General features: G+C 38.0%; 1 protein-coding gene across 1 annotated transcript in view; it reads left to right on the top strand.

Moving 5' to 3' along the window:
* Ctl2 (Choline transporter-like 2) overlaps positions 1-25777 on the top strand; it is a 123558-nt gene that overhangs the window by 17098 nt on the left and 80683 nt on the right. Inside the window, exon 2 of the mRNA XM_089643206.1 lies at positions 25585-25748. Coding sequence (XP_089499332.1) covers positions 25715-25748 — 34 coding nt within the window. The 5' untranslated portion in view covers positions 25585-25714. The remainder of the gene's footprint in view (positions 1-25584; positions 25749-25777) is intronic.

The raw sequence follows: 25777 nt of genomic DNA, 5'->3' as shown, positions 1-25777 counted from the left end.
TTTTATTCTGTGTGTTATACACATGTTTAACTGTAAGTAGGTTAGGTGTAAGAAACGTGCAAAGGGGGTTAAACTCCGACTACAGTGAATATGTCCACCGACTCTGGGCACTGGACACTGGCCAATGAGGAATGATATTATATTAGTTGTAGTTTTATTCTGTGTGTTATACACATGTTTAACTGTAAGTAGGTTAGGTGTAAGAAACGTGCAAAGGGGGTTAAACTCCGACTACAGTGAATATGTCCACCGACTCTGGGCACTGGACACTGGCCAATGAGGAATGATATTATATTAGTTGTAGTTTTATTCTGTGTGTTATACACATGTTTAACTGTAAGTAGGTTAGGTGTAAGAAACGTGCAAAGGGGGTTAAACTCCGACTACAGTGAATATGTCCACCGACTCTGGGCACTGGACACTGGCCAATGAGGAATGATATTATATTAGTTGTAGTTTTATTCTGTGTGTTATACACATGTTTAACTGTAAGTAGGTTAGGTGTAAGAAACGTGCAAAGGGGGTTAAACTCCGACTACAGTGAATATGTCCACCGACTCTGGGCACTGGACACTGGCCAATGAGGAATGATATTATATTAGTTGTAGTTTTATTCTGTGTGTTATACACATGTTTAACTGTAAGTAGGTTAGGTGTAAGAAACGTGCAAAGGGGGTTAAACTCCGACTACAGTGAATATGTCCACCGACTCTGGGCACTGGACACTGGCCAATGAGGAATGATATTATATTAGTTGTAGTTTTATTCTGTGTGTTATACACATGTTTAACTGTAAGTAGGTTAGGTGTAAGAAACGTGCAAAGGGGGTTAAACTCCGACTACAGTGAATATGTCCACCGACTCTGGGCACTGGACACTGGCCAATGAGGAATGATATTATATTAGTTGTAGTTTTATTCTGTGTGTTATACACATGTTTAACTGTAAGTAGGTTAGGTGTAAGAAACGTGCAAAGGGGGTTAAACTCCGACTACAGTGAATATGTCCACCGACTCTGGGCACTGGACACTGGCCAATGAGGAATGATATTATATTAGTTGTAGTTTTATTCTGTGTGTTATACACATGTTTAACTGTAAGTAGGTTAGGTGTAAGAAACGTGCAAAGGGGGTTAAACTCCGACTACAGTGAATATGTCCACCGACTCTGGGCACTGGACACTGGCCAATGAGGAATGATATTATATTAGTTGTAGTTTTATTCTGTGTGTTATACACATGTTTAACTGTAAGTAGGTTAGGTGTAAGAAACGTGCAAAGGGGGTTAAACTCCGACTACAGTGAATATGTCCACCGACTCTGGGCACTGGACACTGGCCAATGAGGAATGATATTATATTAGTTGTAGTTTTATTCTGTGTGTTATACACATGTTTAACTGTAAGTAGGTTAGGTGTAAGAAACGTGCAAAGGGGGTTAAACTCCGACTACAGTGAATATGTCCACCGACTCTGGGCACTGGACACTGGCCAATGAGGAATGATATTATATTAGTTGTAGTTTTATTCTGTGTGTTATACACATGTTTAACTGTAAGTAGGTTAGGTGTAAGAAACGTGCAAAGGGGGTTAAACTCCGACTACAGTGAATATGTCCACCGACTCTGGGCACTGGACACTGGCCAATGAGGAATGATATTATATTAGTTGTAGTTTTATTCTGTGTGTTATACACATGTTTAACTGTAAGTAGGTTAGGTGTAAGAAACGTGCAAAGGGGGTTAAACTCCGACTACAGTGAATATGTCCACCGACTCTGGGCACTGGACACTGGCCAATGAGGAATGATATTATATTAGTTGTAGTTTTATTCTGTGTGTTATACACATGTTTAACTGTAAGTAGGTTAGGTGTAAGAAACGTGCAAAGGGGGTTAAACTCCGACTACAGTGAATATGTCCACCGACTCTGGGCACTGGACACTGGCCAATGAGGAATGATATTATATTAGTTGTAGTTTTATTCTGTGTGTTATACACATGTTTAACTGTAAGTAGGTTAGGTGTAAGAAACGTGCAAAGGGGGTTAAACTCCGACTACAGTGAATATGTCCACCGACTCTGGGCACTGGACACTGGCCAATGAGGAATGATATTATATTAGTTGTAGTTTTATTCTGTGTGTTATACACATGTTTAACTGTAAGTAGGTTAGGTGTAAGAAACGTGCAAAGGGGGTTAAACTCCGACTACAGTGAATATGTCCACCGACTCTGGGCACTGGACACTGGCCAATGAGGAATGATATTATATTAGTTGTAGTTTTATTCTGTGTGTTATACACATGTTTAACTGTAAGTAGGTTAGGTGTAAGAAACGTGCAAAGGGGGTTAAACTCCGACTACAGTGAATATGTCCACCGACTCTGGGCACTGGACACTGGCCAATGAGGAATGATATTATATTAGTTGTAGTTTTATTCTGTGTGTTATACACATGTTTAACTGTAAGTAGGTTAGGTGTAAGAAACGTGCAAAGGGGGTTAAACTCCGACTACAGTGAATATGTCCACCGACTCTGGGCACTGGACACTGGCCAATGAGGAATGATATTATATTAGTTGTGTTATACACATGTTTAACTGTAAGTAGGTTAGGTGTAATAGGGGATAAACTCCGACTACAATATTAATTGTGAAGCGGCTTATGTAGGGTACCTAAACACAAATCGATATTGTGATATTTGGGTCTGTTATTCGAAGGACGAAGCGATGTTAGATTAAATTAATATGTTTTGCTTTAAACACTTGATTAGGTAAGTAACATTTACATTGGTCATGTGCTGTGCCTGTCTCACTAGGAACTCCCGTTGATAGCGTTTATAACATAAGCAGTTACAACAAAAATAACACATTTATTTATTTATTATTCATTAACCGCCCTATTGGGCTTTTACAAGGAAATTGAAACTTTATTACAATATGTAAGTATGACACAATATATAAATTTATATTATTTCAAAGCCCGAACACTTTTTTTAATGTTTAATTTAGTAGACGGAAGTGGCGCCCTCTGTAATTTTCAAAAAGAACCGTTTTCCTATATTTTCAAACAGCGCACACCCGATGAGCAAATGTCCAAATAAAATTGACCAACACTTGAAATTTCTGAGTTTCGAAATCTTTTACACAATTTTCCATTTTTCCGAAACTATTTTTTGACTTGAAATAGTAAATAAATTACACTATTTTATATGTATAAAGCAAGTATATTTGTACATGCATACAATAATAAATTTGTATATAAGTTTATAAAAAAAACTATCAGTTTTACTATATTCAAGTACAAGATTTAAAAAAAGACGATAAATAATAAAAGTTAATAACTAGCAATAGTTATCAACTTTTTTATATAGGTCTGATGTTAGTTGTCCTTTGAAACCCTCAAAATTCTTAGCAACAAATATATCACAGGTGATGAAATGTTGGAATTTAAAATGAATATTACATTTAAAATTAAAGACAATCAGCATCTTACCATAGAAATAGCTAATTATAGGCTCTATAGCTAGGCTATTGGTGACTTGGTGCTGTGCTGTGCTGTAAATACCTACGCAACACGCGGTTCAATTAAACACGTGAAGTAATTAAATTCACAGTCAGGGCGCATACATTATCTGCTCAAATATCGCCTGAAAATGGAAGTTCACAAACAGGTTAATAATACTATTCGATGTACAAAACTAGTAATGTACGCGTGACGAAAGCATTCTTCAACAAAGCCTTTGACTTGAGGACTGGACTTGCGACCGTGGATCTAATATCTTCTATCCATGTGTTATGTACTGCTCCGGGATCAAAATAATATTTTCAAGGTTTTCTCCTTAGTCGATCAGTTTGGAATATTTCTATAAAGATCACTACTAAACTAATTACCATTGTATTTAAAAACAAAAACTTACCATCAAATAGCGGCGTGCCATCGACCATTGACATGGGATGTACGAGATTGGTGTTTTGGCGCCTGAATTTACCGTACCCGTCTTATCTATGGGCACAGTTGAGTAGTAGAGTAATGTAATGTGGATTTGATTACTTATACAAATATATTGATTATATTTAATTTTGCACACATGACCTTCTGAACAAGAGGAAGGTCACTGTCTAATCTGTTAGAAAGCTCTGTCCCGGGCACCGCCGGGGACTTATTGACTTTGTAAGAATAGGTAGAGATGTAAAAGCCATCGCTGTTTTCCGCCTTCGAGCGATAACTTAAAAACGTAATTCTGTAACTGTTAAAGTATTTCGTAAAAGTACTAATTCATATTTCAACAGTAAAATCAGATCACGTCCAGAATCTGCTAATTAATACTGATTGATATTGATGTTTATCAAACCGGTTCAGTGATCGATAACTTCTTCAATCATCGATAACTGGTTCGGTTTGTCTAGCACGGACAATCGATAAAGCCCCATTCCGAATTTGACTAAATTCGTTATCTGTGGTCAGTTAGCGAAGATAAGATCATTTTTTTGTAATACATCCTTTTTTGATCTTTAATCCATATCTTAATTTTGTTTGTAAATTGTTTTTGGTTTCCCTCATTTTTTGTGCCGAGTGTAAGAGTGTTGATGCTTTTATTGCCTAGTATTTGTGGTGTCTTTGTCCAAAGCTTGTGTTTACCGTCGTAATTTTTATGTTATTTTTGTACGCTTGTCTAACTATGTATAATTGTCGATAATCTAGTACCTTTAAGATGGTTTTCTGCGCGATTTTCATTACAGTAACACCATAAGCTTCGGTTAACTGTCATTATTCACATATTTTTTAATAATGTCTCTCGTTACGCAAAATTACTGGCTTATTAGCGAACGGAGTTAACCTAACGAAGCTCTTAGAATTGAAATAATTCGTATACGCGGCGAGTTGAATCCGTTAGAGCCAATGACGCTACATTGGTTCAGGCTTGCAGAAACGAAACATGTACGATTAATTTTAAATAAATTAGTGAATAAAGACCTCATTCACTAATTAACTCCTGTTTTGGTGTCAAAACGTGAATGCGGACTGCCAATACATATTTAGGTTATTACTTGAATTTAAAATTGTTAAATTCATAGATAATGTTGCTAGCGTATGTCGACTTGTGATTTTTTGCGTTACCAATATAGGTCTGGCTATCAACAGCGTGACCGTGCTCGGGAAATCGGTATAAAATTGTCGGTAGTTACGCCTATCGAATCGATATTTTCATTCTTCGAATTCACTGTGCTGAGATCACACAATTTATAGTTACAACCGGTTTTTCCAGTGACTTATGTCACTAACTTTTCTGCGACCGACATACATATATCACTTTTAACCGGTTATGCTATCTAATAATATATAGCAACCAGTTCTCCTTTAACTTTAAAAACCAGTTCTGCAACGAATGCTTAATTTTGACATCAGTTTTATGTTGAGCTAACAAGCAGTTTTCCAGCTGATTTCTAAGTAGGTGCATATGTTTGTGTTGATGAACCCTTCTAGTCGTATTGCAGTCAGTGCATCATTTGTTTGCGTTTCGGCCTTATCCGTGTATTACGTGATGGTACCGAAATTCCACTCGAACAAAGGCTCTTCTTTATAACCACTTTGTATTTAGTGGCCACAATCACCATAAGTTGAGCATTACTAGCATTAGCATCGATGACGTATTCTTAACTGGCCACTGGGGCACTGAGAGGTGGGAATTTAAATGCATTCAAAATAACTGATTAGCTAGAACTGAAGGTCCTATTTTCAGAGTTAAAAGTTCAATAAAAGTATACCCACTTCATCTACCCTCACATTACTAGTGCACTGGAAAAGCTTGTAAAATATTTTCATATTTATTTTACAATTTGTAATTAGGAAAATGTATTAAAATCATACTAATTTAGGTTGTCGGTGCACGGGTTCGTGCTTGAAGTGATGTCGAATATTCCTGCGTATTCCTGTGTAATGCGTAAAATCATACTAATTTAGGCTGTCGGTGCACGGGTTCGTGCTTGAAGTGATGTCGAATATTCCTGCGTATTCCTGTGTAATGCGTAAAATCATACTAATTTAGGCTGTCGGTGCACGGGTTCGTGCTTGAAGTGATGTCGAATATTCCTGCGTATTCCTGTGTAATGCGTAAAATCATACTAATTTAGGCTGTCGGTGCACGGGTTCGTGCTTGAAGTGATGTCGAATATTCCTGCGTATTCCTGTGTAATGCGTAAAATCATACTAATTTAGGCTGTCGGTGCACGGGTTCGTGCTTGAAGTGATGTCGAATATTCCTGCGTATTCCTGTGTAATGCGTAAAATCATACTAATTTAGGCTGTCGGTGCACGGGTTCGTGCTTGAAGTGATGTCGAATATTCCTGCGTATTCCTGTGTAATGCGTAAAATCATACTAATTTAGGCTGTCGGTGCACGGGTTCGTGCTTGAAGTGATGTCGAATATTCCTGCGTATTCCTGTGTAATGCGTAAAATCATACTAATTTAGGCTGTCGGTGCACGGGTTCGTGCTTGAAGTGATGTCGAATATTCCTGCGTATTCCTGTGTAATGCGTAAAATCATACTAATTTAGGCTGTCGGTGCACGGGTTCGTGCTTGAAGTGATGTCGAATATTCCTGCGTATTCCTGTGTAATGCGTAAAATCATACTAATTTAGGCTGTCGGTGCACGGGTTCGTGCTTGAAGTGATGTCGAATATTCCTGCGTATTCCTGTGTAATGCGTAAAATCATACTAATTTAGGCTGTCGGTGCACGGGTTCGTGCTTGAAGTGATGTCGAATATTCCTGCGTATTCCTGTGTAATGCGTAAAATCATACTAATTTAGGTTGTCGGTGCACGGGTTCGTGCTTGAAGTGATGTCGAATATTCCTGCGTATTCCTGTGAAATGCGTAACATTCAAATTCAATCAACTTTTACAACTGGTAGGTATAAATCAGACCCGACAAATGAGTATTGCTAATTTATTAAAAATCTCTTCAAATTACGGGCAATCCAGTTAAAAACGGGAAACGTTAACGGTCTTATAGTAAATTCCTATTATATAGGAGCACGTGTTCATGCACCTGCACCATGCAGATGCGTTTTGATAATATAGAATGACGAAATTCTTAAATATTCGGATTTTTACGAATACACGTGTTCAGACTTTCGGATCATACATTCGTAAAGTTTATTAGGAAACCTATCAATTCATTCGTTAAGGGTCTGCAATCCCGTTTTTACACGGATTACGATTAATTTGAAGCGATTCTTAATAAATTAGCAATATTCAATATCAGCAATTTTTTTTCCGTGTAAAAAAGGCCTAGAAGTACAATATACATTTACTAATAATATATATCAATCCTATTCTTAAACCTTCTGTTGTCTTTTTTAATTCTACCAGATTACTGTATTTAAAAATAATCGTTTCTTTTTTATTTCTTGAATGTATTTTTTCTCTTTTGTAAATTAATTTTAATTATTTCTTTCTTTCGTCTTAAAATTATATCTCATATTAAAGTACAACCTACACGTAAAAAGCCTGGGATTTAAATAAAATAAATTGCAGCGCACGATTTATAATAAAATAATAATTATTATTATTTATAAACCTGCAGTAAGCCAATATCAGATGTTTTTAGTATCGAGCTGCGAATGATCATAATTCATATTGTTATCACATCACAATATTATTTATTAGGAATGTATTAGACAGATGATGCCAATGAATTCTCTGAATGTGTTATCTATTTTATGCATTATTCATATCAATCCAATCGCAGTCCTCTTCAGAACATATTGTATGAATCATAGGAAATTGAAAAATGAGTATTGCTGATTATTAAAATCTAAAGGTGATCTGCCATTTAGCAAAAAGGTAAATGGCTGTAAACTATTTCTATTAGTACTTTAATAAAATAAAATACTTTTTTGTTTTAAAACCACGATATTTATTAATTTAAGAACCGACCGGTTTCGCTTTACTTAAGCATCATCAGGGTACAAATTAATACTAAACAAGAAGTACATAATGTGTGTATATATATAACAAAATATAGAGGGAGACAACATGATACAAATATAAGCAAAACAAAGACGGTCATAAAATACATTAACATAAGTGCACAAGTAATGGAAAAACCGCTAGATAATTATGTAGACTAATGGGTTATATCAATAAATCGAGAGAAACAAAGCATCAACTGGCATGGTGGTAAGGAGGTAAGGAGAACTGGGATTTTTTTATGGGTTTATTGGAAACAGACCTAATATTGGACTACTTGATATGTCTAATTGATTATTAAGTATCTGACTTTTGGTTTTTTACAGTGCGGAAGAGTAAGAACAATGTCCACTAATCCAGAGATAAACCTCTTGTTACATACAGACTTGGAGGTACTCAATAATTAGAACGCGTGTGCGGATTGAACGTTTATTAACAATTTGAACGGATTGACTACTACTAGCTGTCGGTTGGGAAAAGAGAGCGAGCAGATGCATCCATCATCTTTTATACATCGATCTGTCATCTCGCTCTTACACATTCAAAAAGCAGGCGTACCACCTAAAACCTTTCTTACATCCTCCCCTACTAAAATTGAATGTCCCTAGCTACATATAGTATAACCTATTTCTACATATTTCATATTACAATTTTATTTCATATATTTCATTTTCTAAAAAATTAACACAACATTTTTTTTTTTAAATTAACTATCATATGCCGCGTTCTTTCTGCTTCCCTTCTCTTTGTCTCGTCGTCCGTCCACTCCTCCTCCTGGACTGCGAAGTACCCTCATCTTGGACGAAGTCTTCCCTGCCACGGGTTAGACCTGAAACATGGAGGAACAGTATTAGGGGGTATTTCACTATGTCGGGCTAAATATCTGACTAGCTATCCGTTGGCTGGCTTTAAAGATCAGAATAACTTCGTTATTCAACGGCGACCGTTTCACCATTGTTTCGAGCTTCCGGATAGATAACACTCGAAATAGTCTGCAGTTACTCCATCTACTGCCACGGCTGTCATGCGTCACAGTCCGCACACCGCGAAGTGTGCATTTTTTTGGTTATGTTATGTTGATTATCAGGTCATTTTAGATAGATTCGTGTCGAATTAATACATTGTTTCTTATTTTGAACACAATCAAATAATTCAGGATGGATCATACAAGCATTCAAATTCATTCAACAAAATTCGACTCACTTCTCAGCTGTCAAACTCGGAATGTTTTGACGCCATCTTTGATTCGAGGAATAGCGCCTAACGTGAAGTTCGAGCACTGATTAGTCAAATCGAACTTTAACCCGAGCGTTAGCGTTATTCAGATATAGTGAAAACGAAAAAATGACTAATCCGCGGATTAGTGCTTGGTCAGAACATAATCAGAGATAGTGAAATACAGACACTTCTATTACGTAACATACCTGAGAGATTTACTTCATCCGTCGACAGTTCCATTGTGTCAGACGTATCGAATTCCGGCTTATCTCCCTCCTGCCATGAAACATGTAATTTTTTAATCTGGTCTAAATGTCTTTTCCACACCATATTAGACTTGTTAATTTTTATGAAATATATTTTGCTACCTTTTTTTTCAACAATAACCCCAGGGACCCATAACCTATTACCCTGAGCTCTGAAATCTCTAGTCATCACTTTCTGACCTACATTAAAATCTGACTTATTTCTACCCTTATATTGTCTTTTCTGATTGACTTGACTCTGAATAACCTTTTGCATTACTTCGTGTTGTCGAGTAGAACCTGAACTATTCGTTCTTTCATCAACCTTCCTAGGAATCAGAGAGTCAAATACTGTTCTAATTTTCCTTCCCATTAATAATACAGATGGTTCACACCCTGTTGTTGCATGAACGGTATTTCTATAGTCTGTTAAAAAGTTACCTAACTTTTCTTTATAATCTGAAGGAAATCTATTATTTTTACAAATTTTTTTAAGAAATTTTTTACAGGTTTTAACAGCATTCTCAGCTTGCCCATTGCTACTCGGGTGGTTAACTGGACTAGTGATATGTTATATCCCATTTTTCTTACAAAAAAATTCCAAATTCTCAGAACAAAAACACGTACCATTATCACTAACTAAAGTTGCTGGAAAACCAAATTGTGAAAATAACCTATGAAGTACTTCAATATTTTCTTTTGAAGACAGACTGTTTACTTCCAGAAACTCGATCCACTTCGAAGAAGAGTCTACCACAACTAAAAAGTTTTTATTATGTAAGCTACCATGATCAATATGCACCCTGAACCATACTTCAGGTTCATAAGGCCATACTGCTAATGAACTCTTTTGTGATTCTGGTTTAATTTCTAAACAATCTCTACAATTTTCTGTTATTTTCTCCAAAATCTTGATTAATTTTTGGCCACCAGACAAAGCTTTTTGCAATGCCTTTAGTCTTAAAACCCCTAAATGAGATCTGTGTAACATCTTTAAAACTTCTTGTCTTAAAGACTCAGGAATTACAACTCTATGTTGATATAAAATACACCCATTTATCAATGACAATTCTAACCTTTTTTCCCAGAAAACTCTAATAAAATTACCATTTTGTGCCTTTTTTACTGATGCTGGCCAACCCTCGATAAGAAATTGTTTTACTTGACTTAAAATTTCGTCCTTTTCGGTCTCACGTCTAAAGACAAATTAAACCCGTTATTTTCAAAATAATTAATATTAAGTACCTCTGTAGGTAGATTCATAACAATACATTATATACGGCGTAATGTAATTTGCTGCACTACTCACTCTACTCACTCTACTCACTCTACACATTCCTTATATTGTTGTTTCAAGTCTCGCCGAATTAAGCGTTACAACTAGGGGATAGTCATAGAGGCTAATATCCGAACTAATATCGCGTTGAAACGTGTTCCACTGATAGAGCTGTACAATTATTAATGGCCCTTTTGCCTACTAATATCTCGTCGAAAAGTGTTCCACGGGATTTTGTAGTTTCCGATCGTTCGGCATTAGAGCGTTGGGAGCATTGGAGGTTAAATTGGAATGAATGGAACTTCGTGTCTCATCTAAATATGCGTTAGTCTGAATTCTAGATAAATCAGTTCCAATTTTGAAAATGCCAATTAAAATAATTTACTATTTAAAATATTATATTATATTAGATAGAGGCGGGTACTTTATCGCTTGTCTGAATTCTCCAAACAAAAACTTCCATTTTTGAAAATTATATAAATTCAAAGCAAAACTTCCGAGTTCATTGAAAAGGAGTCAAAACAGTATTTTTAATGATTAATTGGAATGACAGAGAAGTGAGAATGGATTTAGTGAGCGCAACCACAATACAAGGCAGACTACTTCTGACATCGAAATCGCAAGTTGAGTCAACGTCAACACTAAAGTATTATTCCAAATAGGAAACAAACTAAAGTAACTGTTGTGTGCAAGTGTTGTCTTTTCTGTGTCAGCTCGTCACCAGTCAGCGCCAGAGATAAAGAAAGACATACAAATAATTTCCACAAACTTATTTACCATTTAGCATTTTTATAGTGACAGTTCAGAACATTCATAGCATTTCATTCATTCATTCATGCACAGCTACGTCGTTCTTGGTTTAAAAAAGGGAGAATAGACGAGAGCGAGGGAGGGGCACACGTTCCTTGCTTCATTCACATTCATACGTCGTATCTAAGTGTACAGTTTAGGATTGTATTGGCGAGGATAAGTATTGGCGATCTATTATTGTCAAAAAAACCGTTGAAGTTTTAGAATCACCGATGAAAATGTCAAAAAGAAAATTTACAAACCTTTTACATAATTTTCCGTTTAATTTTGTCCCGGAAGACAATTTTCCGATTTTTTTTCCAGGATCATAAATTTAACAACGTTAAAAAAATCCTAAACATCACATAACAAAATCAACACGATGTTTTATAAAAATTTCTTGATTCATTTTCCGGCCATTTTTTCTGATCTTATCATTTATAGTTTAACAGAAAAATAAAAACATCCAAAATTTAAAAATGTCCAAACTTCACATATTAAAAATAAATGTTTTTTCAAAATTTTTTCCGACTTATTAATTATCCCAGAAGAAATTTTTCCCGAAAAATAAAGTTTTTCAGGATAAAAAAATTTCCCAACATGAAAATTTTTGAAACATCACATAAAATAAATAAATAATAAATATGGAGAACATGAAAAAATAAATAAATAACAAATAAGTAAAAGTAGATAAGTTTACATTTTTTGTGATTTTCCAATTTGTTATTATTGATATAAGCAGGGTTGTATGTTTTAAAATACCCACAATACAAATTCCCCACAAGTTCCTTTAACTCTAAAATTAAACCATATTCTATGTTAGTAAGCAATTATTTTTATTATCTAGTCATTTTAGGAATTTATTTTTCCTAAGGCTTATAAAATAGAAATTAATTCAAAGATATAGAAACGAAATTATAGTTTATTCTTACTAGTAATTGTAAACATTATTTTTCAATATGGTTGAATGAAATGCTCTCGTGATCGGTGTTAGTTACGTCGTACATTACATTTCCCAAATACCCAATCGGTTTAAATTCTCAGAATTTGAGGATATTCTCACGAATTGGCACATTGTTCCGTACCGGCTGGCTTTTGTCGTCTTTCCGGTTTATAAAAAAATGAAAAATCGCCGTGGTTTCAAAAATACGATTAAAAAAACGCAGAATGTCTCATAATTTTTGCCTAAACCGAAAAAAATGTCTTGCAAGTGGCCTATTGTAAACGTACAAATAAAACAGGTATGCATATAATGTGTCATCAAACCACCAGTAATCCGTATCAATGTAAGCACAATATCCGTTTGCTGTGACTGTTGATTCATCATTCTGGATTAGGGATTTTACAACGAACCAATCATTGTATTCCGATAAGGGCGCTTATTGGATACATAGATTATATCTATATTATTCTTTTCATAGAACGCCGACTATGTGATTGTGTACTGACTGCCTAAGCGGCCGTGTACATCACGGACGATTATTGCTAATTTATAGAATCTCTTCAAATTATTGTTAATTTCTGTCCTAAACATGATTGCGGGCCTTGCGAATGAACAGATGAAACTTTTAGTAAATTACGAATAAATTATCATGATGATGAACACATGCGCATGAAAATCCGAATATTTTTCTAATACAACGAAATTTTTTTGTATCCTCGTTGTATTTATCGTGATAAACAATCAAGGCAAATCGATAAAACGTGCCTAAATTGATGTTTTATTAATAAGGCCTGTTAATTTATCGTGATGTCCATATTAGATTTCTTTCCGAGAGGGAAAACCAGAACCTAACATAACATATATAGAATACCTAATAATGTTGGTGGTAGTAAATCAGAGCCTAATTATACTAACAAAATAAATTAAATTAAATACATAAATGTAAAATAAAAAACTTTTTTTAAAATTTTATTGAGTTAGTTCATATAACATTTTACGCATATAAACTAATATGTACAACGTTACATTTCGTTATTTGTACAAATGTGTTTTTGCACTAAACATAACATTATATAAAAAAATGCATTTATTCATTCTTCAGACTTTCAGGCATTTCATCATACATCATTAATCCTAAACATAAAAAAAAGAAAAAAACAACGCTCAATCATTTCCTTTATTTCTGCCCATCCTACATTACAATATTGGCTTATTAGGTTCCCATCCTCAGAGCACGTGTTCCGAGTCCGTGGTGTACCGGTCGCACCGGGACAGGAGGGCTCCTGACTGAGGTGGTACAATCGTGTAGAACAACGCTCAATCATTTCCTTTATTTCTGCCCATCCTACATTACAATATTGGCTTATTAGGTTCCCATCCTCAGAGCACGTGTTCCGAGTCCGTGGTGTACCGGTCGCACCGGGACAGGAGGGCTCCTGACTGAGGTGGTACAATCGTGTAGAACAACGCTCAATCATTTACTTTATTTCTGCCCATCCTACATTACAATATTGGCTTATTAGGTTCCCATCCTCAGAGCACGTGTTCCGAGTCCGTGGTGTACCGGTCGCACCGGGACAGGAGGGCTCCTGACTGAGGTGGTACAATCGTGTAGAACAACGCTCAATCATTTACTTTATTTCTGCCCATCCTACATTACAATATTGGCTTATTAGGTTCCCATCCTCAGAGCACGTGTTCCGAGTCCGTGGTGTACCGGTCGCACCGGGACAGGAGGGCTCCTGACTGAGGTGGTACAATCGTGTAGAACAACGCTCAATCATTTACTTTATTTCTGCCCATCCTACATTACAATATTGGCTTATTAGGTTCCCATCCTCAGAGCACGTGTTCCGAGTCCGTGGTGTACCGGTCGCACCGGGACAGGAGGGCTCCTGACTGAGGTGGTACAATCGTGTAGAACAACGCTCAATCATTTACTTTATTTCTGCCCATCCTACATTACAATATTGGCTTATTAGGTTCCCATCCTCAGAGCACGTGTTCCGAGTCCGTGGTGTACCGGTCGCACCGGGACAGGAGTGCTCCTGGCTGAGGTGGTACAATCGTGTAGTATAAATCTACAGTTTTATACCGAGATTAATGCAATTTGGTACACTTGACCTTCAAAATAAGAGGAAGGTCACTGTCCGGCTGTAAAGTCCGGGCAACACCGGTTTCTGGTATCTATTGTTAATTTACGAGGTGCGGGGAAATTTTTTTTCTCCATGTCTCGTCAACTGAGGGTGTAAAGTACCTGGGGGATGGTTTTTTTCTACCCGATGAGTGGGCTGCCTATAGCAACTTATAGGGCTGAAATACTATTTTTTTTGTATTTTTTTTTTTTTTTATGTACCTAGGTATTTTATTTATTTGTAAATTTGTAAATAATTTTTATATATATTTTTTTATTTTATGAATGTTATATATATTTTTTTTAACTTAAGATGTTTGTAAAATGTATACTTTATTTTTTGTATATTTGATTGCAATTTTAATTTTTTATTTGAGTCCACAAGTCAAGGTCAAAGTCTGTACCTCAAATACTGTACAGTCCAACCATCCTGGCGACACACACCACTGACCACCTGCGCTCCCTGACCACGTTCTCCATCCTACTCTGCCCTACGACCTACCCGTGCCCCGCCCTAACCTGCCGAAACCTTCCTGACCTGCATCACTACCCACTGACATCGACATGGAAACATACCTCCTGGAACTGGAGAAGCTGGATCCTCCAATTGAGGCTCTCCAGACATTCATCAATAACATGTCAAGAACGGTCACAAAAACCCCCCAACGAAAGGTGACCTTCTACCCAGATGGGGTAAACCCCTCGGCCACCACCTACCTCTCAGGCACCCCACGAAAAACCCCGCCCATCGCCACCCAACCGCCCACCACCTCCGCCTCCACCTCCACCGATCCACCTCCGCCGACCACAGCCTGGCAAGCCGCACTGCATTACCTTCATCACCATCCAAGGACTTCCCGCCCCTTTGGACCACACCGAATAATCCAATTAAAACAAAACCGCCCACGCCTCCTCAGACCCTCGCTACCACCAACCGCTTCCAGACCCTGGCCCCGCCTTCCTCAGATGACACCAACTCTGACACAATCACCACTGACGGAGCCGACACAGACCTAACAACCACCACCACCACCCCGACTCCCGCCCGACGCCCCATTAAAATCCCGCCCATCATCATAAAGTCAGATTCAAACTGGAACACACTGAGGAAGAAGCTGGAGAACGCCGGTGTGCGTATATCCCACGCCGAAGCTATCCCGACGGGCGTGGTGGTCCACACCGCCGACTCCTCCAGCTTCAGACTATCCACAAAAATACTAGACGAAACAAAAACTGACTTCCACACCTTCGAGCTGCACGAGGACAAGACCACTAGGGCAGTTCTGAGGGGAATCCCTACCCAGATCTCAGAGGAGGAGATTCTCCTCGAACTCCAGGACCTTGGTCTCCCGGCCATCACCGTCTCCAGGATGAGGTCGGGACCCGACCGCACTAACGTCCCGATGGTCCTCGTGCAGCTGACTCACGGCGAAGAGGGCAAGAAAATCTTCAATCTCACACACATCTTTCATTTACGCATAAAATGTGAATTCCTCGACCACAAAACAGCCCCTACTCAATGCCATCGCTGTCAACTGTTCGGCCACTCCGCCAAAGGCTGCCATCTCCCCCCCCGCTGCGTCAAATGCGCGGGGCCACACTTCACCGCCACCTGTCTCAAGCAGAGAGAGGACGGCCCGGCTGCCTGCGCCAACTGCGCCGCCCCTCACCCGGCCAACTTCAAAGACTGTCCGAAACGCCCTGCACCCTCCACATCCATGCCCCGTCGAACTGAGGTACCTCCCCAAATCACTTTCACCTCCCGCCCAGTCCAACCATCCACCTCCTATGCTCAGACATTAAACCCCCGCCACCAAATCACCCCTCCTTCCCCATCCCCTCTCCCCTTCCCCCCTCCAACCTCCCCCCTCTCCGTCAACCCCACCCCCCAGCCCTCAGCTACCCCCTTTAGTTTCTCAGACATATTTAAAAATAACTTCTTTTCAAAGATCGGCGAACTCATCGCTGATCTACTCCCTAAATTCCAATCTGCCACCTCGCCGGCAGACTACCTCTCGATTCTCTTTATAGCAGCCCCTCAAATCATTGCCCTCTTAACTAATTAAATGGCTAATTCTACCAAGCCCTCCGCGCTACGTTTGGCATTCTGGAATGCCAATGGTCTTGACAAAAACATGCACGAATTGCGAATTTTCACCAACACACATAATTTAGACATAATACTCATAAATGAAACACACCTAAATCCCTCACACACACCAAAAATCGCTAACTACACACTGTACCGAAACGACCGTTTACACTCACGAGGCGGTGGCACAGCCGTCTTCGTGAAAACTAAAATCGCCCACAAACACAACATCACCCCCCCCCCTGACTACCATTGAAAGTACCTCCATCACTGTATTCACAAAACATTCAGGTCCATTGAGAATTAATTCAATTTACAACCCACCTGTTCAGACTTTACAAAAGTCGGATCTTGAATTACTTCTCGATGGACAAACGCCTACTATTCTAGCGGGGGATTTTAACTCAAAACACCCCGATTGGAATAGTAGGCTCACCAACAAAAACGGACGTATCCTACATGACTTTGCCAACTCTCACCCCGACATAAACATTGCAGGACCCATAGAGCCAACATTTTTCTCTAGCATCGGACACAGACCTGACGTACTAGACATCGCCATTTTTCACAAATCATCCTGGGCATACAGTATCGAAACCATCTGCGACCTTTCCTCCGACCATAACCCCGTGTTGCTAACTCTCAACGAATTCTCTGAATCCCCTGCAAAAATAAACAAAAAAACTGATTGGACCTACTTTTCGCACAGAGTCGAGGAAAAAATATCCATAAATCCCCACATTAAAAATCCCTCAGATTTAGATACAGCGGTTGACGAATTCGCGAAGACAATAATGTCCGCAATTGACGAGGCCTCAAAACCTCTCCCCTCACCCCCCCCGATAAATTTCAAGGAAAACCTCCCAAATTCAGTAAAAGACCTAATTAAAACAAAAAATATCTTACGCCGCCACTGGCAAAAATATCAAAATCCCACCTTGAAAACTTCTATAAATCGAATCCAAGCCCTCATCAGAAAAAAACTTCAAGAGCACGTAAATTTCACCTGGAATTTGAAAATTCAAGAGATAAATCCACAGGACTGTGGATTTATCTATTATTATTTAAACTCTGTGGAAATTATCCAAAACTCTAAAAGCCACCCCTACCCCTAACCACCCCATTCACGCCGAAAACGGTCTCGTCTTCGACGATCAAGACAAAGCGGAGGCGTTCGCTGACAGTCTTGAAAATCAATTCAGCCCCAGCTTCAAACACGCCGATCTAGATCACATTGCAAATGTCAACCGCAAAATTATAATGTTTTAAATAATCTCCCCAATACAAACATACATTTTACTACCCCAGCCGAGGTTATCCGCGCTATAAAAAGCCGGAAAAATAAAAAAGCCCCCGGCCCCGACGGCGTCACAAACTTCGCTCTTAAAGCCCTCCCCCAAAAAGGAATACTAGCGATAGTAAATCTAATCAACACAGCCCTCAGACTGCGCTATTTCCCGAAAAACTGGAAACACGCGCACGTCATTCTCATCCCAAAACCGGGAAAAGACCCCCTCTTCTGCGAAAATCACCGTCCAATCAGCCTTCTATCAAATATTGGTAAAATCTACGAACAGATCCTTTTGACACGGCTCCTCAAGCACATTGACGAGGTTTCAACATTACCTGAAGAGCAACACGGCTTTAGATCAAATCACTCCACCCTCCATCAACTCCTCAGAGTCTCCGAAATTATCATCGGAGGCTTCAATACCAAGCGATCAACTGGCGCCATTTTCCTGGACATAGCCAAAGCTTTCGATAAAGTATGGATAAACGGCCTGCTTCTCAAACTCCACGAAACAGGCATCGATCCCCAACTACTCGGTGCCTTCAAATCATTTCTACACCAACGTACTTTTCAAGTAAAATACGGTGGCGCTCTTTCAATAAAACGTTTCATGACAGCAGGGGTCCCGCAGGGCTCTCTGCTTTCTCCAATCCTCTTCAATGTCTACACCCACGACATTCCCCTCTCTGAAAATTCAAATTCTCACAAAGCTCTGTACGCAGATGATACCACAGTTATGGTTAGATACTGTTCACCCAGAATGATTACATACCGACTCCAAAAAAACATAGACTCACTCCAAGATTGGTACGATAAATGGCGTATAGACGTGAATCCCTCAAAGAGCGTGGCCGTCTTTTTCTCTCGTAGAAAGGGCGGCCGGGCTCCGCGAGAGGAAATAACGATGTACGGCCAAACTATACCATGGCAAAAATCGGGCAAATATCTTGGAGTTACACTTGACAGACGACTCACATGGACAAAACACATAAATAACACTCTCACAAAAGCTAAAAAAACATCCAACGCCCTTTACCCGTTGCTTCACTCAAACTCAAAAACTTCCATACAAAACAAACTACTCATCTACAAAACACAAATACGCCCTATCATGTCATACGCCTCACCCATTTGGGGCACTGGAAACACAAAACGTCTTGCCTCATTCCAGAATGTCACACTTAGAAGATATACCAAAAGCCCTTGGTTTGTCCGAAATAGCATTATTAATTCAGGCACGAAAATCCCCCCATTTAAAACACATGTGGTAGAATTAGCCAAATCATTCTATGCGAAACTTCCTATGCACACAAACCCAAGCATAGCATGTCTCGGGCGCTCAAGTCCCGACGACAAACCCACCTATCCATTCCCAGTCTCTATTACCTTCCCCCCTTGATGAGTTGACTCAAATAAAAAATTAAATTGCAACCAGATATACAAAAAATATAGTATAAATTTTACAAACACATTAATTTAAAATAATATATAACAATCATAATAAAAAAAATCTTTTACAAAAAAAATATAAATAAAATAAAAAAATTTAAAAAAATACCTACAGACAAAAAAAAATAAAAAATACAAAAAAAATAGTATTACAGTCCTATAAGTTGCTATAGGCAGCCCACTCATCGGGTAGAAAAAAAGCATCCCCCAGGTACTTTACACCCTCAGTTGACGAGGCATGGAGAAGATATTCCCCGAAGCTCGCAAATGCACAATAGATACCATACAACATAAAGTGTATTAAATTATTGTATTTTACCTTTGTAAGAAGTCAAGTTGAGTACAATTCTCCTGTCACAGACACTGACACAGTTATACACATTATAATAACTGTTGAAAGAATACAAAACAAATTCTTACGTTTCATACATTTCAAAATGGGCATTCCAGCAATTATGTTGAACTACAACACTCTGTTTAATTATATGAATATGCTCAAATTGTCAAACGGAAGAATATTCACTGACTCGGTATTTCTATATAAAATTCTAAATTATTTAGTTGATAGTCCGGTATTGAAAAAATTGATAAGCTTCAGTGTATAAATTCTGGGACTAACTACCATATGTATTCCTCTTTGCCCAGAATACTAATGGAGGGAAACAATTATACCAAGTCAGTGGACATCTTCAATTTATCTTTAAACAAATATAAAATGGTGTTAATGAAGCAATTCAGTTATGTATAATAAATAATGCATATTTCTTAATATTCTTGTGTTATAGCCTCAAAAAAGGCCGTGAATTAATAAATAAATAATATTATGTTTTGAGAAAACACAACTAAGTGTAAGGGTTTACATCGGACTGCGAACAGGGTAGGCTTATGTTTCATCAGACACCCTCGTAGACGATTCGCCACAGGACCAAAGACAGGAAAGCCAGGTGAAGACAAGACCAGTGAAGCATTTCAATCAAAACAACATGTTTATAAATGCACACACATAAATACAATGTCAACATATCGCGATTCGATCAAACCACTCAACATGTTGATATGCCTTATCGGCTTATCTCTGCATGTACCGTACAGTACATCCTGCATTCATCTGTCACCATCACACTTATTCAATATCATCGATTGATCGATTCTCTCGTTTGTAAGCATTATTATCTGAAAATCTATCGGTCATTTATTTAATAACCCAATACTACTTTTTGGTATCGCACAATCTGCTAATCGGAACCATTACATTTTCTGTCAAATGCTCGTTCAAATAATTCAGTCGTTCAGTAGACTGTATACGTGTATACTCTATACTCACACTATTTCCAACGTCAAATAAGTCGTTTGTTGAAGTTTTGCTCGCTAGGTTTTTATTACATTCGCTTTTATAATCAATGTTGTCAGTGTTTAGACACGCTTGTGTTTTGCGTGGTGATCATTTTTTCTAGTTTGTGAGATTACAAGTCATTTTTTGAATATTTACCTACTGGTAGGTAAGTAAAAAAAATAGCTTGTAAATTGTTTTATTTTTGTTCTGACTGAAACAGATTGGGTATTAGATAATTTGAGTATAGGCCATAAGTGTTGTGCAGTACGTGTACACTCCCAATAACGTTATTATTTCGGTGGCTTGCTTCTAAAAGGGTCAATGTCTGTTTTTCAAATTTCGCGAGGCCTATGTAAAATGTTTTCTGTTTAGCAGTGTAACATTAGCCCCCATCCTTTCTCGAAATCGAAAGGTTCTCTTGGAGTTCGGAAGATAAATCAATTATGAGGCGAAATCGAAAAAAGTGTACATTTTGAAGGTCAAGTGTGCAAAATTTCATCAAACTCGGAATAAAACTGTAAATTTGTGTATAATTCATATCCACACCGCCCACCCGATCGATGTCCGTCACGCGGCCGCCTGCCCGTCCGCCCGCCACGGACACAGAAGGAAGACACGGCGCGATCAAGTGAACCAGATACTTGGTCGGGCCATGTCGAGAGTCAGAATAACAGGAGAGTATGTGTGAGACGATGTATGAATGTGAATGAAGCAAGCAGTATGTGCAAAGACCGAGTTGTTCGGCGGTGCATTCTCTACGGGAAAACTGCGTGAAGAAAAATGTTTGGCTTCTCAAGCTCCATATTGTTCTACTGAACATAATAATAATTAAAAGAACATAATATTGTTTGTATGCATTGCAATTACATTCTAGTCCAGTCAGTATGTACGGTCGGGTCGTAACGCCACTGCTCGGCAATAATAGTTTTCTCCGTGCTCCGGGGGTAATCCCGCTTATTAGTGCTGATAAATAAAGTAGTAAATGGTAAATAAAGATATCGTCAATTAGTCATTACTTGGGATTAAGCTGAGTATGTTTGCACAGCTCATTGTCATCATTAGATAAATATAAAGAATTTATATGAATCATCGAAGGCTGACATGAAACACGAATCAGAAAAAATACAACTCAACACAATACTGTACATTAGGTTGCTGATTCCATGCAACCCTAGTAATCCATAGATTACTTCAAGCGCGTTATTAAAAGTCGGGACACCGTAGGAAGACATGCTACGAGTTTGGCGTTCCTACCATTTCACTATGACGCGTTATTAAAAGTCGGGACACCGTAGGAAGACATGCTACAAGTGAGGCGTTCTTACCATTTCACTATGACGCGTTATTAAAAGTCGGGACACCGTAGGAAGACATGCTACAAGTTTGGCGTTCTTACTATTTCACTATGACGCGTTATTAAAAGTCGGGACACCGTAGGAAGACATGCTACAAGTTTGGCGTTCTTACCATTTCACTATGACGCGTTAATAAAAGTCGGGACACCGTAGGAAGACATGCTACAAGTTTGGCGTTCTTACCATTTCACTATGACGCGTTATTAAAAGTCGGGACACCGTAGGAAGACATGCTACAAGTGAGGCGTTCTTACCATTTCACTATGACGCGTTATTAAAAGTCGGGACACCGTAGGAAGACATGCTACAAGTTTGGCGTTCTTACCATTTCACTATGACGCTTTATTAAAAGTCGGGACACCGTAGGAAGACATGCTACAAGTTTGGCGTTCTTACCATTTCACTATGACGCGTTTTAAAAAGTCGGGACACCGTAGGAAGACATGCTACAAGTTTGGCGTTCTTACCATTTCACTATGACGCGTTATTAAAAGTTGGGACACCGTAGGAAGACATGCTACAATTTTGGCGTTCTTACCATTTCACTATGACGCGTTATTAAAAGTCGGGACACCGTAGGAAGACATGCTACGAGTTTGACGTTCTTACCATTTCACCATAGACGCCTTATGTATGAAATAAAATCGACAGCAGATAATATAAACGTTTAAAATAAATAATTATTCTGTGCCAGATATGCTAGTAGTTTCACCTCAATTTCGACACCCTTTTGTTTGACAATACACGAAAGAAAATTGGAAAGAATTGGTCAAAAAAATTCCAGAAAAACTACAATTAATATGTACAGTTCCATTATTGCTACCATAGACATATGAATATTAGTAGACCTGCCCTAAGTGATTAAAAGCGTATTATCCCCACTCCCCATACCGGTTCCATTGGAGCCGGCTGTGCTCGCGTATGGCCTCAAGTGAAATTTGAAAACGTGACGTCATCATTCTTGTGCGAACTATGGTCGAGGAATCATCGGTTCATTTTACGAAATAACACGGCAAAATGTTGACTTGTACTATGAAAACTTGTAAAAATAGATGTGAAAAAGAGAATAAACCCAATTGTCGTATTACATTCCATATATAAGCATTATTTTACTTTATTTTAAGCATATTCACATCGTATAATATGCATCAGTTTTAGAAACATATACTATCACATCGAGAAACGTCTGGACGCGAAACACAAAGCTGGTTGGTTGCTGGGAAGTAAATTATGAACATTTATAAAAGTGTCTTAACTAAATACTTAAACGAAATATTCGACTCTGAAAATAGAACCGAATTTTTTTGCCGAATTTGGACTTCGCAAATTTGTTCATAACGTGGCGAGTAATTTGCGCTCCCATGTAAAAATTTCTATTCATTCAAAAGCATATTTTACTTTTAAGAAGTAAATGGTGATATTATAATGCGAGATGCCTATTTACTGTAAGATTTATTTATTGACGAATCACAGTCAGCTTCACTCCCTTCGTTCTTCAACAGTTGATTTTACCCCTCGCCATTATCTTCTCGTCTATTAATTCCTATGTCTGTGGTTATTAGATAAGTTTGAATTCGAAGCAACCGTTTGCTTCCTTCCTTCCCCGTAATTCGTAGCTCGGTTCTCGGAAATGTTTGTCCTGTTTATACGCACTCTTAGGATTTTTTTCTTCATAGGGCCGTGGGGATCCCGTCGCAAATATTTAGTATTTAGATTAACGCCTGAAATAAAATTGGCAGTGCTACAAAATATGAAATGCTTGATAATAATGTTTGTGTTATTATATACTATGTTGAGATTCCCTTAATTTGAATGAACATCAGGTGTGTTTGACAATTGACGTGAAAAAGACTTGTTCCATTGACGAAAAGTTAAGAAAGCTAACAAACCTACCCTAATCTAAATAACTGTCACTGTTTTGTTCTATCTGAAGATAACTCTCAGTATCGCCCTGGTGTAAGACCACCTTTCAGAATCGAAACGTTGTTTGTTTGTTTGGTGACCAGACATGAACAGCCAGGTGCGTAATACACATAAAGTCACTTGCAAACGTTTTGACTGTCGACAATAGTAGAAATATTATAATTCGACAATCTGGGCTCCATTGTATAAGATTAATAATCAAGAGAATGCAGCATACATTTCTAAGATTTATTTATTATAAATTAGGAATTCCAGTCGATGTAACATATGTATCAGACAGTGGTGGCTCGTGACCTCTGTGTGCTAATATTACAATCATGGATTTATTGATATTGTTGTAGCTGAAAACGATTTTTTTATTTTTTTCGATAATTAGAATTTTTTCAGGAAATTAAAGTTTGACCGAGCGCCGCACGGATTTCCTGAAAATCTTTATACATGGCGTTTAAATTAATAAATAAATTATACCGAAGTACTCGCATTATTTATTTAGTTTTTATTTCATTCAGAAAATTTCCCACCAGTTTACTACGAGTTCCGTCACTATTTTGACATCTTTGGGATAAAAAATACATAAAAATCGAACAACATCTCAAATCTGTTACGTAATTTTTATTAAATTTAAAGACTAACATTCCCGGGTTACGAATAACCTAACAATATTTGAAAATCTTCTACTACCACCACAGTAAGCGGCAAATATTGCTTGTGTCGTGATGGACGCCGAGGAAACGAACGTACGACGCCTGGGTGGGACTCAAACACGATGCCAACTCATCCACTGACCGATCGAAAATGTAAAATAATAATAAATACATAAAATAAAAACAAAATAATAATTTATAGCGCAGCCGCTAAATTGAAAATGACAATTAAAATCTTCCTGATATAATATTATTTAGGGGGCTACACTTTATCGCTTGTCTGAATTCTTCACATATTAGTTCCATTTTTGAAATCAATTCAAAGCTAATTTGAGTTCATTGAACCAGATTTCACGCAGGAATTTCAGGTACATCATAGACAACCGAAATAAGTTTTTTTTGTTATATGTTTTTGGGGTGTTATGCCGTGTTGCGCTAACTCCTTCTTTAGCCAACGTTTCGGACAGCATTGCAGTGTCTATCATCAGGGCAGATGTGTTATTAACTGTAACAATAACACATCTGCCCTGATGATGGACACTGCAATGCTGTCCGAAACGTTGGCTAAAGAAGGAGTTAGCGCAACACGGCATAACACCCCAAAAACATATAACAAAAATACTTTTGGCCTTGAAAATCTTAAATCATATTAAATCGAAATTAGTGTTTTTGATAAGTAAGGTACTTTATCGCTTGTCTGAATTCTCCACACGATCAGTTCCAATTTTGAAGATGATACTTAAATTCAAAGGAAATCCGAGTTCCAAAGTTCATTCAAGCAGAATTACGCTGCCAGCACAGAGACAATAAGTATTCTGGATGATAATGTGACGCGTCAGTTTATAAAACATTCGCTGTCAAAACGCAATCCAATAAATGGAGTCATCTTATTTATCGATGTTTACCTTTTCTTTCAGTTCCGCGCGATCACAACTACTGGACTCCATTTACTCAACAACTAATTAATGAACCAATCTCGTAATGCAATTTGCCAAACTACAAGTGTAAAAGTTCTTGTCGTTATTAGAAAGAAATACAAACTACAAGATGTCGAGTTCGGATTTGCCGGAAAAGGACTATGGTAAGTTATTTACACCTGTATTTCATTTT

The sequence above is a fragment of the Hesperophylax consimilis genome, chromosome 19 (assembly GCF_061612785.1).
Source record: "Hesperophylax consimilis isolate HC1 chromosome 19, BYU_Hcon_1.0, whole genome shotgun sequence".
Lineage (NCBI taxonomy): Eukaryota > Metazoa > Arthropoda > Insecta > Trichoptera > Limnephilidae > Hesperophylax > Hesperophylax consimilis.
The sequence above is the reverse complement of the archived record's forward strand: the minus strand, read 5'-3'. Positions and strand labels throughout refer to the sequence as shown.